The sequence below is a fragment of the Balaenoptera borealis genome, assembly GCF_965194805.1.
Source record: "Balaenoptera borealis genome assembly, chromosome: 1".
Classification (NCBI taxonomy): Eukaryota; Metazoa; Chordata; class Mammalia; order Artiodactyla; family Balaenopteridae; genus Balaenoptera; species Balaenoptera borealis.
In genome coordinates, this window is record NC_138860.1 from 184,142,962 (window position 1) to 184,161,000 (window position 18,039).

Here is an 18,039-nt window from a genome sequence, read left to right on the forward strand (position 1 = left end):
CCATTATGTTATGCATATTTTACCAAAATTTTAAAAATACAAAGAATAAGAAAGAGAAGGAAAAGGAAAGGGAGAAGGAGGAGGGAGGAGATGGAGGAGGGGCAGAGAAGGAGCCTCCACCAGCTCTATAGTCAGGATGACTCTGGACATGCAGATCTTTCTGACATTGCGAATCCTTAACGAGTTCCACCTCCCTATCTCAGATGTCTTGAGCAAATAGAGGAAAGGAGAGTTTCATTTAAATTTCTGCCTTAGCCTAATGTAATTAGAGAAGCATCTCTCTTGCTGCTGGAAGTGTAAAGAGCACTGTGATGGTTGATTTTATGTGTCAACTTGACGGGGTCGTGGGTGCCCTGATATTTGGTCAGACATTATTCTGGGTGTGTCTGTGAGGGTGTTTTGGGATGAAATTAACACTTGAATCAGTAGACTGAGTAAAGCAGATGACCCTTCCTAATGTGGGTGGGCCTCATCCAATCAGTTAAAGGCCTGATTAGAGCAAAAAGGCTGACCCTCCTTCCAGTAAGGGGGAACCCCTCCTGCATGACTGCCTAGGGCTGGGACATCAGTTCCTTCTTGCCTTCGGATAGAACTGAAACACTGGTCCTCCCTGGGTCCTGAGCCAGTGGGCATTCAGACTGTAACTATACCACCAGCTTTCCTGGGTCTCCAGCTTCCCGACTGCAGATCTTGGGACTTGTCAGCTCCATAGTTCCATGAGCCAATTCCTTATAATAAGTATCTCTGTTTATACTCATCCTATTGGTTCGGTTTCTTTGGAGAACCCTGACTAACAAAGGCACCCTCATCAGATACCTGGAGTCAGGCCTGGGCACAATTTGAAACCTTGAAAATCTGAATGACACTAACAGTGGCTTTTTCAAGCTTGAATGGTGGCCAGGCGCCCTGGTAAGAGCTTTTCAGATATCCCTTCATTACATATTCACAGCATCATCACAAGGCAGTGCTTGGGGAGACAGGGCCTGGGCCAGGGTCATAGGATATCAGGAGGTAGAGCCAGGCCCCCCCCCGGGGGTCTGTTCGAACACTCACAGGATGGTTTCCCTCCACATCTGCACTTCACAGTACACACGGAGCACGTCTCCTGGCCAGGGAGAGGCTATTCCAGCACCTTGACCTTTCCAGGCTATGCCAGGTCAGGGCCTGGGGACCAGGAGGGTTGCTGGAGAGTTCCAGAACATATCTTTAAGAGACCATTGCAACAAAAAGAATAAAATACCTAGGAATAAACCTACCTAAGGAGACAAAAACCTGTATGCAGAAAACTATAAGACACTGATGAAAGAAATTAAAGATGATACAAACAGATGGAGAGATATACCATGTTCTTGGATTGGAAGAATCAACATTGTGAAAATGACTATACTACCCAAAGCAATCTACAGATTCAGTGCAATCCCTATCAAACTACCAAAGACATTTTTCACAGAACTAGAACAAAAAATCGCACAATTTGTATGGAAACACAAAAGATCCCAAATAGCCAAAGCAGTCTTGAGAAAGAAAAACGGAGCTGGAGGAATCAGGTTCCTGGACTTCAGACTATACTACAAAGCTACAGTAATCAAGACAGTATGGTACTGGCACAAAAACAGAAATATAGATCAATGGAACAGGATAGAAAGCTCAGAGGTAAACCCATGCACATATGGTCACCTTATTTTTTTATAAAGGAGGCAAGAATATACAATGGAGAAAAGACAGCCTCTTCAATAAGTGGTGCTGGGAAAACTGGACATCTACATGTAAAAGAATGAAATTAGAATGCTCCCTAACACCATACACAAAAATAAACTCCAAATGGATTAAAGACCTAAATGTAAGGCCAGACACTATAAAACTCTTAGAGGAAAACATAGGCAGAACACTCTATGACATAAATCACAGCGAGATCCTTTTTGACCCACCTCCTAGAGAAATGAAAATGAAAACAAAAATAAACAAATGGGACCTAATGAAACTTAAAAGCTTTTGCACAGCAAAGGAAACCATAAACAAGATGAAAAGACAACCCTCAGAATGGGAGAAAATATTTACAAATGAAGCAACTGACAAAGGATTAATCTCCAAATTTTACAAGAAGCCCATGCAGCTCAATATCAAGAAAACAAACAACCCAATCCAAAAATGAGCAAAAGACCTAAATAGGCATTTCTCCAAAGAAGATATACAGATTGCCTACAAACACATGAAAGGATGCTCAACATCACTAATCATTAGAAAATTCAAGTCAAAACTACAATGGGGTATCACCTCACACCCATCAGAATGGCCATCATCAAAAAATCTACAAACAATAAATACTGGAGAGGGTGTGGAGAAAAGGGAACCCCTTGCACTGTTGGTGGGAATATAAACTGATACAGCCACTATGGAGAACAGTATGGAGGTTCCTTAAAAAACTAAAAATAGAACTACCATACGACCCAGCAATCCCACTACTGGGCATATACCCTGAGAAAACCATAATTCAAAAAGAGTCATGCACGATGTTCATTGCAGCTCTATTTACAATAGCCAGGACATGGAAGCAACCTAAGTGTCCATCAACAGATGAATGGATAAAGAAGATGTGGCACATATATACAATGGAATATTACCCAGCCATAAAAAGAAACGAAATGGAGTTATTTGTAGTGAGGTGGATGGACCTAGAGTGTGTCATGCAGAGTGAAGTAAGTCAGAAAGAGAAAAACAAATACCGTATGCTAACACATATATATGGAATCTAAAAAAAAAAAAAAAAAAGGTTCTTCAGAACCTAGGGGCAGGACGGGAATAAAGACGCAGACCTACTAGAGAATGGACTTGAGGACACAGGGAGGGGAAAGGGTAAGCTGGGAGAAAGTGAGAGAGTGGCATGAACATATATACACTACCAAATGTAAAACCGATAGCTAGTGGGAAGCAGCCGCATAGCACAGAGAGATCAGCTCTGTGCTTTGTGACCACCTAGAGGAGTGGGATAGGGAGGGTGGGAGGGAGGGAGATGCAAGAGGGAAGAGATATGGGAACATATGTATATGTATAACTGATTCACTTTGTTATAAAGCAGAAACTAACACACCATTGTAAAGCAATTATACTCCAATAAAGATGTTAAAAAAAAAAAAAAGAAAGAGATGCTTTACACCATAAAAAAAATTTAAAAAACAAAGACGCTGCCTGGAGGAGGGAACTTGTTCTGAGGCACTGGGTGGGGCTGGTGCAGCCTTAGGTCTCCCTGCCCGGGAAAGTGGGTGGGACCGCATAGTGGCTGGTGTCAGTCTAGGCTCTGTCTGTTTCCTGGCGGTGTGGCCTTGGGCAAGTCACTTGGCTTCTCTGTGTCTCAGTTTGAACATCTGTAAAGTGGGGATGACTAGAGGCTCCTCTTTGGGTTGGCCTGAGGATTCAGTGAGCTAATGTGTATAAAGCCCTAAGAGCAGGGCCTGGCACACATGAAGTGCCCCATAAATACTGGCTCTTGTTCACTCTTCTTAACTCAGACAGCTGGGGAGGTGGGCTCAGAAAAGGAGGGCGAACATTCCAAATCAAGTAGGGGCATCACATGGACTCCCCTCCTCCCCTCCACGTGCTCATGACCACCCATCCTCCCTCTGTCCCTCCGGGCCTCCCCCCAGAGACCCCTACCCCGCACTCTCCTCGCAACTTCTCTCTGGCTTTCACTGGACCTCTTGTGCGACTTCTCACTCTCTCTCCAAAAATATCACTATTTATGCTTGTGTCCTGCTGCCCCTATTAGACCTAAGTTCCTTGAGGCCAAGACTGCGTCTTCCTCTTTTTTTCTCCTCCCTCTTTCCCTCCCTCCCTCCCTCCCCCCCCCCTTCCTGCCTTCTTTCTTTTGTCCTTTCTTTCTCTCTCTCCTTTCTTTTCCTTTCTTTTTTTGGTATCTAGTATTAAGCCTTACCCATTTTGCTTAATGCATGAATTAAAAAGCCATTTAACAACTAAATGTCTGCCTAGTAGCTAAGAGCAGCCCTGCCTTAGAAGTTTACCTACTTAGCTGAGCATTTCAGTCTAAAGCAGCGGTTCTCAACTAGGGAATTCTGTCTCCTTCCCCGACCTCCTCCTGGGGACGTGTGGCACCGTCTGGAGACATTATTGATGGTCACACTGGGTGGGGGTGCTAGTGGCATCTAGTGGGTAGAGGACAGGGATATGATAAACATCCTGCAGTATATGGGACAGCCTCCTACCTCAAAGAATTATCCAGGCCCGAATGTTGGTAGTGCCAAGGTTGAGAAACCCTGGTCTAGAGTAGCTCCTGCAGGAGAGAAGAGGGGACCCCAAAGTCAGATTACTCCAACTCCTGAGTTCTGCAGTCGGCCTTGACTGTGTCCTTAGAGCAGCTGGCAGCGGTGCCCTGCCCCCTCTGCTGGGTCCTGCTGACTGTCATTTCTCTGCCCTTTGTGAGCTACGAAAACCCATTAAGTCAGTGTATCTTGTGATGGCTTCATTGAGCGTGGGTCCAGAGCCTCCCACTCCTGGTGGGCTTGTGTGTGGTGTTTTCCAAGCAAGCCTGTTTCCTCTAGCCACAGAGAAATGTGACATGACAGTTTCTAAAAGTGTCACTTTGTAAAAATGCCAGGCGTAATCTCAAGGCACAAAGAACACCGTAGAAATCAGAATCGACTTGAGGAGTCGTGGCCAGCAAAGGTTGGATTTAAATGGCAGGCTCTGTGGGCTTCTGTTGTTTTGTTGGGGTGGTGTTTGCCAGTTAATACAGCTCATTGAAAAAAGGACTTCTAGACCTTTTCTCTCGGTAATAATGACCTGTTACGGGTTTGAAAATGGCAAATACTATCTTCGTTTTAGAAACTGCCTGAGCTTCATGTAGTCCAGTGGTGTCCATCTTTTTTATTTTTGTAACATCTTTGGCTGGCGGGGAGGGGTGGGGTGGATGTTAAGAAGAGGCAGGTCAATTGATTTTCCTGCTTTTCCATTGAAGAAAATAATGTCTGCAAGGGAACCCCACAATAACTCTGTCATAAAGCTCTCCTGTTCTGTTCAAATGCATTTAAAATGCTCAGAAGTAAACAAAGTTTGGCTTAAGAAAAGAAATAGTCAAAAACGTAGTCAAGTGTAAACTGGAGAAACCTGCAGAGCTTTGGTCCAGCTAATTCCTTGGATACCTAAGGTAGGCATCCATTCAGGGAGAGGAGGGAACTTGAGTATGGTTGCTAAGCAACGGTTCCCATGGGGAGAAGAGCATCAGTGGGTTGGCTATAGACTACATAAAAGATGGGTCAGGACAGAAGGAAGGAGGAAGCTCAGTCATTCTTCCTCCACCTTCTGTTTCTGAGCTAGAAGGAAAGATACGCAATAAAGACCCAAAGGGTGGTGGCAGGATTGCTGTGCAATTAGCAGGGCTGCTCTTTGCAGAACAGAAACCAGCTAATTAGTGAGGTGTGAGGAATCATTCTGACTTTCAGATTATGCTGGATATGGGTTGAAGGCAGCTTTCTGAAACCAGGAAGCACTGATAAAGAGAATAATTGAAGGTCTTCTGAGAACTGAAAGGACGCCAAAGATAAACAGAAATTGCAGGCAGGTGAGCTTAATGTCAAAACGGTGTCGTCACATCCCTGTGAAGCTGTGTTGCTGAAGGCAAGGTGTGTAAATTCTCTGTGCTTCAGTTTTCTCATTCATAAAATGGGTGTAATAATAGTTGTGAGAAATAAGAGTTAATATGCATATAGAACTTAGAACAGTGTTTGCATGTAGTAAGTGCAATATGAATGTTAGGTACTATTACTTTATTTTTCTCTCCTCTTCCAGATCAAAAACAGGTCTGACCTTTTTATGCATTTTAATATCATGCATTTTCTTATATTCGAAGTTTGTGAAATTATGACAGTAACTTGACTTTGTATGTAGTTCATATTGTATATCCATCAGGATGTGCAGATTATGCTTGATAACGAACAGTCTTTAGAGCTTAATACTAACACAAGTCTGTATCTTTTGTTCTTGTCCAGTGAGGATTGTTGTTAGTCTACTAGGGTTGCCATAACAAAAAACCACAGATTGGGTGGTTTAAACAACAGAAACTTATTTTATCACAGTTCCAGAGGCTAGAAGTCCAAGATCAAGGTGTGTGCAGGCTTGGTTTCTGCTGAGGCCTTTTTTCCTGGCTTGCAGATGACCACCTTCTTGCTGTGTCTTCACATGGCCTTTCCTCTGTGCACACACAGAGAGAAAGAGAGAGCTCTCTGTTATCTCTTCCTCTTCTTATAAAGACACCAGTCCTATTGATCAGGGCCCCACCCTTATGACCCCATTTAACCTTAAGTACCTCCCTAGAGACCCTATGTCCAAATATAGTCACATTGGAGGTTAGGGCTTCAACATATGAATTTGGGGTGGGGGGAGATACAATCCAGTCCATAACAGGGTTGGGGGTGGAGGTGGGCCTTCATAGTATTTATTTGAAGACCCTGGTTCTCAGGGACTTCATCTCAGCACATGCCCATCTCTCCCACCCCAGCTCATGCTGAATTCCCCTTGGCTCACTCTGATGCCCCAGCTGCACGGTTCCCCGAACTCCGAGTTCTTTGCCAGCTTCCTTCTTCTCTACCTGAGAAGAATGACTGAGCTTCCTCCTTCCTTCTGTCCTGACCCATCTTTTATGCAGTTCTTCCATAACTGCTTCCATCTCATCCTTTAGACCTTAGCTGACCCCCTATCTACAGATGGTCCTTTGTCCCAGGCAAGCCTCAGCTTTAGGCTCCTACGAGTAAGTAGAAGGGGTAAAATTCACCAGCCTGCAATTCTCCTAGCTGCCCTCCCATTTCACTTGATGGCAGATGAGGTACCCCGAGAGGAAGAGCTAACTGATAAAGGAGCAGTCATACAGCGGTATCTCTAAAATGCCATAAATCCATTACACGAGGAACATGTCCCTCACCCCCAGGTGACCGACAACTGCTGTCACCACCACTCCTCTTGGTGGCAGCCACGGGAAGATGGCGTTGGCTTCCTGTGCCCCTGGCCCCTCTCTTCCTGGCTTTCCTCTCCAGCCCCACACCTGCTTTCTGTTCCGTTTGGAGGCACAGTGGCTGCAGGCCAGGTCTCTGGAGGCAAACTGTTTGAGTCAGAGTCGCCACTTACTAGCTGTGCCGCTTTGGACAAGTTACTTTACCTCTCTGAGCCTGTTTCCTCATCTGTAAAATGGGGATGATGGCAGGACCTATCTCACGGAGTTGTGAGGATTAAACAATTTATCATGTGTGAAGTGCTTAGAACAGTGCCTGGCCCATGGTAAGCTCTAGATTGCATTTATTGCTGTTGCTATGAAGCACTGTCTCGGCACATACCCAGATGTAACATTTTTTTTTTGACCTGTGGATTTGAAACTTCTTTTTAAATTAGCCAAACACTTTTCAAGTGAGACCTTAAAGGGAACCCCAATATATAAAACAGAGTTTACAAGGGCTCTTCTGGTTGTAGTGGGGTGGGTGTCCCAGGACCTCTCCCTCAAACCCTCACAGTCTCTCTCACCAGCTAGAAGATAATGTTTCTCACGTGTGCCTCGTGGGCCAGCAGCATCAGAATCACCTGGTTTTTAAAAATGCAGAGGCTGGGGTCCCAGTGCAGCCTGCTGAATTGGATTCTCCAGGGGGCGGAGCCCGGGAATCTGGATTTCACTATAGTCGTCAGGTGACTCTCAAGCACAGAGGAGCTCATGCAAGCATCATAACTACATATTTATTTTCCCCACTCCTGCCAAGGGAAAACCCTTCTAGGGTAGTGAGTGGAGTTTCTACAGCGCTACACTGATCCTCTGTTCAGTTTCTCCTGGGTGGCAGTGGAAAGGAGGCTGGCATTCTTCTTGGGAAGCTGCCTTACAAACTGGAGGGTACTGCCATTGGTTGGCACCGCCCCTCCGCATCCCACAGCCTTGCCCCGCCCTCTGCCCCGAGGGCGCTGGGTATTACCAGATCTGGATTACAGTCTACAGAGCTTCTAAACCCTAAAAAGATTAGGCTCCCTTCCATCACCACCCTGAGTGATTCAAAATCAAGAGTGCCACGCCTTAAAGTAAGGGAGACCAGCACATTCTGGTTTCTTCCATGTGATTACCCTGAGGCTTTTTTTTTTTTTTTTTTTTTATGGCTGTGTTGGGTGTTCGTTTCTGTGCGAGGGCTTTCTCTAGTTGCGGCAAGTGGGGGCCACTCCTCATCGCGGTGCGCGGGCCTCTCACTATCACGGCCTCTCTTGTTGCGGAGCACAGGCTCCAGACGGGCAGGCTCAGTAATTGTGGCTCACAGGCCTAGTCGCTCCGCGGCATGTGGGATCTTCCAAGACCAGGGCTCGAACCCATGTCCCCTGCATTGGCAGGCAGATTCTCAACCACTGCGCCACCAGGAAGGCCCTAGCCTGAGGCTTTTTGAAAACATTTAAATTGCATTCAAGTCAACTTTTTTCCCCTTTTGTGTTTGGGGGCACGCGCCTGCTTTGCACCTGGTAAGCACTCAACTTGCTAACTTGTAGGCAATCCTGGGCTGCAGCCTAAACCGCTCTCTCATTCTGCCTGCCTTTCTCACAGGCCTTGACGAAATCCAGTGCTCCCTGCCCGTGGAGAACAGGAGGATATTCCTGCACGAGCTGTCGGAGGCCAGCTTCAGCGAGTGCAAGTTCAGCCTCTCGCTCACAGACCTGTTCGTCATCATCTTCTCTGGCGTGGCTGTGTCCATCGTCGCCATCATCTCCAGCTTCTTTCTGGCCACCGTGGTGCAGTGCTTCCAGAGGTGCGCCCCCAACAAAGACACTGAGGACGAAGACGAGGATGAGGACGACTGAGCCACCCGCACCCCTTCCTCGCTCTCCAGAACCCCAGCCCGTGGCTCTCCTCCGAGGGAAATGCTGGAAACGGAGAAGAATTGACCATCAGTGACCGGAGCAGCGCCTGCTCTGAGCCTTGCCCCCTGGGCGCACCCGCTGAGACCTCTGATCTCAGAGTTTAGAATCCGCAGAGCCAAGGAGCCCAGGAAGGATCCCCAGAGGAGAACCAGCCTCTCGGCTTGAGGTGCGTGTGGGGAGAAGATGACCGAGTCAGGTTTCAGAGCCGACAGCTGAAAACAGCGCAGGGGATGTGAAGACTGGCAGCTCTCACCTGCAGAGATGACTTTGTGCCGTCCATTTCTCTGACCTGGACCGCAGGACCAGGCAGCTTCTCCTTCCTCCTGAGAGGCAGCAACCTAGATGGTGGGGATTGGAGTTCAGGTCCGTCTCCATGGGAGCAGGACTTCTGCCCCTTCTGGAATAGGCTTCGGCCACCTTGGGGTGTTACACAGAAAACAACCCCACATCTGGCTAAAATGGCACCGAGGAAAAAGCTAAGACCTGGCCGAAGGGTGTTTGTTGTTATATTTTGGTGAGCAGGTCAGAAAAACAATTGTTGACAGAACTCCAACCCTGATCCTCATCCTAAGAGGTAGCAACTGGTAAAGGAAGAACAGTTGTTTTTGTACAATCGCGATGGCCTCTGCTCAGAGTCACTCTTCCCTCTGAAGTACAGCCAAGTTGCTTCCATCTTGCCCCGCCACCTCCTTCAGCCTTGAGTCCCTCCTCAACTAAATAACGCCCGTTCATTCTCTGTGCTGGCACCGTTCCAGACTTGTCATCTCCGGAACTTGTGATAAACTTTCCTGGAGGCCAGGATTCCAAAAAGCAGGTTATATCGGACCAATAAAATGTTAAAAAAAAAACCTGGGACTTAGCTTCTGACAAACCTCCATCAGTGGCCTTAGGGTGTGTGTGACATTCTTTGGAGCATAGGCTGTGACAGGCAGTGTTTTCCAGGATGTGGACTGCAGCACTTTGATTCAGAGACAGTATGAAGCAATGCCATGCACCCAGCAGGTTGATGCAAGATGATGGGTATCAACAGCGTCGGACCTTGCTGGGGACTGACAGTTAGACGAGGGGCTGGTGAGAAGCTCCTGGGATATTTGGGGAAGCATCTCTCCATTGTCTCCCATAATATATTCCTTATGTTTCTTCCTCATTGCTCTCTTGCATCTTTGCCTCCACAAAGAATTACTGAGTGCTTGCTAAGTGCCCTGGTCCAGGAATTGTGGGTACACCTTCCGGAAGGAAGGTGGGGCCCCGGCTCACTTGGGCCTCAATAATCTTATGGGTAGAATATAAAACAAACAAGTAAACAAAACTATAATTGCAGGTAGTGATAAGCGCCATGAAGGAAATAAATGAGGACTTGTGACAGAGAGTAACTGGGTAGAGCCAGTCAAGAGTGGATGGATGGGTGTATTAACCAGGGCTCTCTAGAGAAACAGAACCAATAGGAGCTCTGTCTATCTATCCATCTATCTGGATTATAAGGAATTGGCTCAGGCAGTTATGGGAACTGAGAAGTCCCATAGTCTGCAGCCAGCCAGCTGGAGACCCAAGGAATGCTGGTGGTGCAGTTCTGGTCTGAGTCCAGAGGCCTGATAGCCAGGAGAGGCAATGGTTAAGTTCTAGTTTGAAGGCAGGAGAAAACTCAGCTCAAGTAGTCAGGCAGAGGGGGAGGGAAGGGGGAGGGAGAGGAGGGGAGGGAAGGAGAGAGGGAGAGATGGCGAGGGAGATAGAGAGAGAGAGAAATTCCTCCTTTCTCCGCCTTTTTGTTCTATTCAGGCCCTCGATGGATTCGGTGCTGCCCACCCACTTTGGGGAGGGGGATCTGCTTTACTCTGTCTACAGATTCAAATCCTAATCTCATCCAGAAACACCCTCACAGACACACCCAGAAAGAATGTTTAACCAAGTAACTGAGCACCCTATGACCCAGTCAAATTGATGCATAAAATCAGCCGTCACTCGGGGGCCTCTGATTGGGTCGTTTTGAGCTGAATCCTGCCTCCTTCTCCCACCTCCTTGCTTCCCTCTCCCCTTCTCTCCTTTCCTCCTCTTCCACCCTCTGTCTCGACTCTTCTTTGTCCCCTTCACCCTCGAGGATACTCCCGGTCACCTTTCTAGCCCCCAGCATTGCTGGCTCCAGTGGAGGAGACCCCTGGCTCAGAGGGGCTGTCTTCTCAGAGTCGCTGGGCAAATGGAGAAGTGGGCCAGCATCTTCCCAGACTCCATGGCAACCACCGTGCGCCCCACCCTCAGTGCAGGTAACGCTTCCATTGAGGAAACAATATAGGCAAACCAATTGGTCATCACGAACCGTTAGGTGCTGCTCGAATTCCTGTCGAAAGGTTCCAGCCATCATTTGTACCTTATTGTGAATGAAGGTTCCTGGAGACAGTTTTCAATCAGGAGAGAGAACTGCGCTGATGTTGGGCCATCGTGGGGGAGATGGACCTACGACCTAGACCTAGACCATGGAATAGGGGGCCTAGGGCTCAGAGGCTGGGAGTTTGAGACATGAAGCAATCTAACACCAGCACCACCCCAGCCTGGCCACAGACTCAGCTGAGACTTGTGTGGGGTTGGCATTGCGGTCTGTCATCACAGTCTCCAATCGCCATTCCCGGGAGCATCCTACCAGGGACACAACTAAAGGCCCTGGATCCAACTGGGCCCCCACCAAAGGCACACTGTGTTTCTCCCAGAATCCTAGGGAGGTGGTACCCCAAGTTGTGGAAACAGCACTAGACCCTTGTTATAATAGGTTCTGGTAGATGAATTCCCTGTTAATGAGTCTATTTTAATCCTTCGGTCCACCTCAAGTGTTTCACTGTGGTCAGCAGGCTCAGCTCTTTGCTCAGAAGACACACACCCTGCAGAGTGTAGGGGCCGGTGGTCACTTACTGAATGAATGAGTGAGCAGGGGAGGGGCCCCCAGGCTTGCTGGGTGCCAATTAACCATCATTTCTGCAGACTGCAACCTAGAGTTTTGAAAAGAACATGATTTGGGGGAAGAAGAGTTTTTAAGTATTGGCAGTTGAAACAGTCATCTCCTGGATATAAAGTTCCCGTGAAACACTGGGGACATGGGGACATTAGGGACATCTGTGGTCAAACCCAAGGAAATATATTGACCAGGAGCCACAGCTCAACTGGGGAAACGCCTTTGAGAAGTGACATTGCACAAACAGTAGGCGATGATTTAGTGCTCTCTGTTGCTGTAGCATCTCAAGTTATTATTAACAACAATGGTAATGCTGCATACCAGTTGAGGGCCTCCTCTGCTCCGGACATCCCCCTCCCCCAGATCTCCACTAGTGTCATTTGGGTCTCGAGTGTCACCTCCTCAGAGTCACTCTCATCACGCCATCCTGTGTTATTTTTTGCACAGCACGTACCATGGTGTGAAGTTATCCCACCTGTTTGTTTACATGTTTATTGTCTACCTTTTCTGGACTAGAACATGAGCTCCCCTAGGGCAGGAACTCAGGCCCTTTGTGTCTCCAGCGTTTGAACAGTAGTGGCACAACCAGTATGCATGTGGGGTGAAAGAGCAAACAAATGAATTCCAGGCACAGTACTAGAAACTCTACAAACCTGAGCTCTACTTAAGCATCCTCACAACTCAAGTGGAGAGCTGCTATCATCCTCATTTTGTCGACTGAAAAAAACTGCGCAACCTAAAAACTGAGAGTTATGTTTTATTCGGTGGGAATTTTTAGGACTTCAAGCCGGGGAGGCAGCATCTCAAGTAGCCCTGAGAACTGCTTCAAGGAGGCAACGGTGGGGAGCTAGGATATATAGGAATTTTGCAACAAAGGGTAGGTAGTCTGAACGTCAAAATATTATTGTTAATTAAAGAAAAGCAGACCTCTCGAGGAATTTAGTACTTTTCTATATATAGGAAGATGGAAGAGTCTGGGCTTACTGAAATTATTCCTTTGATATGCACCTCACCTATCTGGGGCCAGTATCCTGTGTTTTCATATCCTGAGTTTCCTCGGGGCTCACCGAGGGGGAGTGGCTGCAGTCTGATGGCTGCTAGATGGCAGGTATTCTTTTCCTTCTTGAGTTCCCTCAGGGCTCACCAGCTCACCATCGGCAGTGGCTACAATCACTGATGACTGTGCATCCTTTGTTTACTGATATGGCAGGCAATGTTCCATTTCTCAGTTTCATAGGTGAGGAAACCAAAGCTCAGAGAAGGTGGTGGACGACAGGACACGACAGAGCCAGAACCGATTTGCGGCCGTTGGACTCCAAAGCTGTGCTCTCGGTTATAATAATAGTTCATGTGTATCGAGAGCACTGTCCATGCTAGATGCTGAACCAAGCCCTTTGTGCAACTCACCCCTGTAAGGCAGTATATTTGTCAGGGTTCTCCAATAGGATGCGCATATATATATATATATGAAGGGATTTATTTTAAGGAATTGGGTCATGTGATTGCGGAGACTCACAAGTCCACAATCTGCAGGACGGGCCAGCAGGCTGGAGACCCAGGGAAGAGCCAATGTAGCAGTTCAAGTCTGGAGGCATCTGCTGCACACACCCTCTTGCCCAGGGGCGGTCAGTATTTTATTCTATTAAGGCCTTCAACTTATTAGATGAGGCCCACCCAAATTATGGAGGGCAATCTGCTTTACTCAAAGTCCACTGATGGAAATGTTAATTTAATCTAAGAACACCCTCATAGAAATATCCAGAATAATGTTTGACCTCATGTCTGGGCACCGTGGCCCAGCCAACTTGACATGTAAAATAAACCATTACAGGCAGGTACCATTATTGTCTCACCTTTATGGATTCATCACCTCCATGTGGTCGTTGAGAGATCTGATTTGGTCTTGGGAATAACTTACCTGGTGGGAGAAAACTAGTTAGTGATGGAGTAAGCTTTGTGCTCTGACCACTGCATGCCCTCTCTCCACCCAACTGCATATTCCCTTCTCGGGTCAGCAGGAGCTGGCCTGGCAGGAACAGCACAGAATGGCACATTTCCTGGGGTTGTATGCTAGACTCCAGGAAAAGCAACCTGCACTTGCTAGGTGCACCCAGAATGAGTTTATTTTAAGCCTCAAATTCAACATCTCAGACCCATTCAGGAGAATCAAAACCACCAAAGTATCTTGTCTTACCATCTTGCTCTCCTTAAGATCTGATGACCAGAAGGTTCTGGCAGCATCACAAATGAATTCATCTCATCATGAACACAGCGGGAACCACCAGTGCGGCCCTTGGACCTGGGCAATGGGCCTCTATTTGGGGTCCAGTGCTTTAGAGGGCCCTGTTCCAGCTCTCCTCCAGTTGTGCTCTTCCTCTGGGGTAAAGAATCTGTGGGGCCAAGGGCACACACCCACCCAGAACCAGTGCCCTATTTTAGCACATCCTCAGGATCCCAGAATTTTCTGCACAAATGACCCCAAGCTCGGGGGTGGGCTCCTTCACAGCATCCCTCCTCCAGGGTGAACTGAGTGCCCAGGCAGTGGATGTTGGCAGGGCATGTGAACAGAGGCTGGATGTGTAGGCTGGGGCATCCACATATGGGTACACAAGACCCTTAGAGGCTCAGGATGGAGCCAGGGCTGGGAAGAGAAAGGGGAAGGTCCTATACGGCTCAGCTCTCCCCACACTGCCATATTCTGGTGCAGATTTCCAGGAATTCAAGAATCATCATTTAAACCTGGATCTTCCAAGTCATTAAGAAGGTATTTTTGTCAAGGTAGCTGGGTGGAACGTTTTCTTAGCAATTTATCTTTATGACTTATGAATGTTTAGATATAGGTGTGTGGAGGGTATTTGTACTCTGGTCCTGGCTTCACAGGTGGTACAGGTAGGCCTGGGTACCACAGTAGAGACCAAAGGGTGGCCACACACCCTCGCTCTGGCCCTAGAACTGAATATCGCTTCTTCCCTACGGGGCTGGTCCACAGGAGCCTTTATACAGAAAGGCTGAAAAATGCATGCACACTGACTGCTTTCACCAGTGATGGAGAGGTTTGCACTGAACATCCATGCTTCCCCCTCTCCATCCGCCCATCTTCCTCCTTCTCCCCCCTCCCTCCCCCTCCTCCCCTTCCTTCTCCTCTGCCCACCAATGCTATAGGCTTGAACTCTAGGTGCAGTCAGTGGCTGGAGATAGGTGGTTTTTACACCTTTATTACACTTAACTGGACCCTGGAACACATCAAGGCTCTATTTCCTTAACATCTCACCACCACCGACTGAGTCAGCTGCAGGCCCTGGGCCTCGGCCATAAAATTCTTTTTAGTGGTCTCTAATGGCCTTGAAGGTTAGGTGATTTATTATTTGCAAAGTGGTCTACTCTCACCGAAACCTCCCCAAAGCAGACCCCTGTGGATTTCATTTGCCTGCAACCAACAAGGTAGGCTTGTTCTTTAAGACTCCAGGCTAATAAACACACATCCAAACTTTACATTATTTTTCCACATAAAAGAATTTTTAAAAACAGAAAGGAACATTGTTCTCTGTTGTTTGCAAATGTGATCCATTTTCTGAAAACATGCCTTTCCAGGGTATAAGTGAGACAGCTTTGGAAAAAATACAATGTGCTTTTCTGGTAAAACGTCACATGCATGCTCAGGACATTAGTCATGAACTCAATTGCTCTCTGGAGATCTTTGGTACCAGAGCTGGGAGTGCCTTTCCAGTACAGATCCACCATCCCCAAGTAAGCCCCTGACTGTGAATAATCAGAGTGAGGCAACCGCACATCAACCAGCCTCAAAAGGAGCCCTTGGGGGTGGAGGGTCAGTCTCCAGTGAAGTGTCCACCTATCCTCATAGTTGATGCCCTGGGCTGTGCCAGGGACCCTCTGGGAGCCTCAAGCCCTCCCCTGTGAGCAGAGAAACACTGACTTGTTGGCAGAGTTGATGAGAATACAGTGAAACGGTGGGGGGGACACCTTCCCTCCTCTTCCAGAATCTTCCTCCAGAATCCTTGAGCATTCACAGAAGAGGGTGCTGTCTAAAGAGAACAGTAGGATCAGAGCTCAAATCCCAGCATCAGATAACAGGAACTGAGTTCCAGCAGTCTGAAGACCTCAGCAGGTATCACAGGAGCTCAGTTCTCATTTCTACATGTTGTAATCAGCCCCCAGCCCCGCTGCCAGTGACCTAACAGTCCCAGCTGCATCTGGGGCTCACGAACCTGCATAAATGTCAGAGGCCGCTTTTGCTCGCATGTCCCCAGTGTCCACTCACCAGGAACACACATGAGGCCACATCAATACTCAGATTGTGTTGTCCTGGTGGACCCTGCCAGCCTGACGGCAAGTCAGCAGAAGTACCACCACCCCAGCCTGTCCCTGAGCCCACAGACACTATGTATTTATGGGAATGGGGAGCCTCTCTCAGGCTCGAAATCCAGCATGAACTGGCATCCGCCAAGCATCCATCACATCTGCTGAGGGTTCACGCTTGCCTTGGGCAGTGTGGCCTCCACCAGCCATCCGGTGGCTCCTTGGGGGGCCCCTCCCCACACCATCCCTGCCCTGTCCAGCTTTTTAATCCCAGACTGCCATCCCTCACTCACCCTGCAGAACCACAGTGTATTTCCCATGGAAATGGGGACAACGCCCCAGGTGTGGGGTCAGACTAGACCGTAGGCCAGGCTTAGAACCAGACCCCCTGAGAGCCTCCCAGTTTCCCAATCTCTCCAGCCTCCTCCCTCAGGTTTCCACTCAGGTTTATCAACATGAGCAAATAGATTCCCTGGGAAGGGCTGCCACCACCTGCAGCCACGGCAACCAGCCAGCTTCCGAACCAGAGAAGGCTCAGGTAGGACGGGGATATGGACATCAAAGCCATTCAGCACCTGTGTTCCTTCCTGATTGATGGGGGAGGCTGCAGATTCTTCTGAGACTGGGGGAAGTGCTGAGCTCTCCACACCCTAAGAGCTGCCTGAGAAGGTAAGAAATGCAGGGGCAGTTTAAGAAAATTGAAATTGTATCAAGTATCTTTTCTGACTACAGCGCTATGAGACTAGATATCAATTACTGGGAAAAATCTGTAAAAAATACAAACACATGGAGGCTAAACAATACACTACTTAATAACCAAGAGATCACTGAAGAAATCAAAGAGGAAATCAAAAAATACCTAGAAAAAAATGACAGTGAAAACACAATGACCCAAAACCTATGGGATGCAGCAAAAGCAGTTCTAAGAGGGAAGTTTATAGCAATACAATCCTATCTCAAGAAACAAGAAACATCTCAAATAAACAACCTAACCTTACACCTAAAGCAATTAGAGAAAGAGGAACAAAAAAACCCCAAAGTTAGCAGAAGGAAAGAAATCATAAAGATCAGATCAGAAATAAATGAAAAAGAAATGAAGGAAACAATAGCAAAGATCAGTAATACTAACAGCTTGTTCTTTGAGAAGATAAACAAATTGATAAACCATTAGCCAGACTCATCAAGAAAAAAAGGGAGAAGACTCAAATCAACAGAATTAGAAATGAAAAAGGAGAAGTAACAACTGACACAGCAGAAATACAAAGGATCGTGAGAGATTACTACAAGCAACTATATGCCAAAAAAATGGACAACCTGGAAGAAATGGACACATTCTTAGAAAAGCACAACCTTCCGAGACTGAACCAGGAAGAAATAGAAAATATAAACAGAAAAATCACAAACACTGAAACTGAGACTGTGATTAAAAACCTTCCAACAAACAGAAGCCCAGGACCAGATGACTTCAGAGGTGAGTTCTATCAAATATTTAGAGAAGAGCTAACACCTATCCTTCTCAAACACTTCCAAAATATAACAGAGGGAGGAACACTCCCCAACTCATTCTACAAGGCCACCATCGCCCTGATACCCAAACCGGACCAAGATGTCACAAAGAAAGAAAACTACAGGCCAATATCACTGATGAACATAGATGCAAACATCCTCAACAAAATACTAGCAAACAGAATCCAACAGCACATTAAAAGGACCATACACCATGATCAAGTGGAGTTTATACCAGGAATGCAAGGATTCTTCAATATACACAAACCAATCAATGTGATACACCATATTAACAAATTTAAGGAGAAAAACAATATGATCATCTCAATAGATGCTGAAAAAACTTTCAACAAAATTCAACAGTGATTTATGATAAAAACCCTCCAGAAAGTAGA

The 18,039-nt window shown here is 47.1% G+C and overlaps 1 protein-coding gene across 1 annotated transcript in view; it reads left to right on the forward strand.

The window, feature by feature from the left end:
- Positions 1-10,030, forward strand: part of LRRC38 (leucine rich repeat containing 38) — a gene marked incomplete at its 5' end in the record, with an annotated part of 34,066 nt that extends 24,036 nt beyond the window's left edge. The window contains one exon of the mRNA XM_082392342.1: positions 8,570-10,030. Coding sequence (XP_082248468.1) covers positions 8,570-8,823 — 254 coding nt within the window. The 3' untranslated portion in view covers positions 8,824-10,030. The remainder of the gene's footprint in view (positions 1-8,569) is intronic.
- Between the last annotated feature and the right edge of the window lie 8,009 nt (positions 10,031-18,039).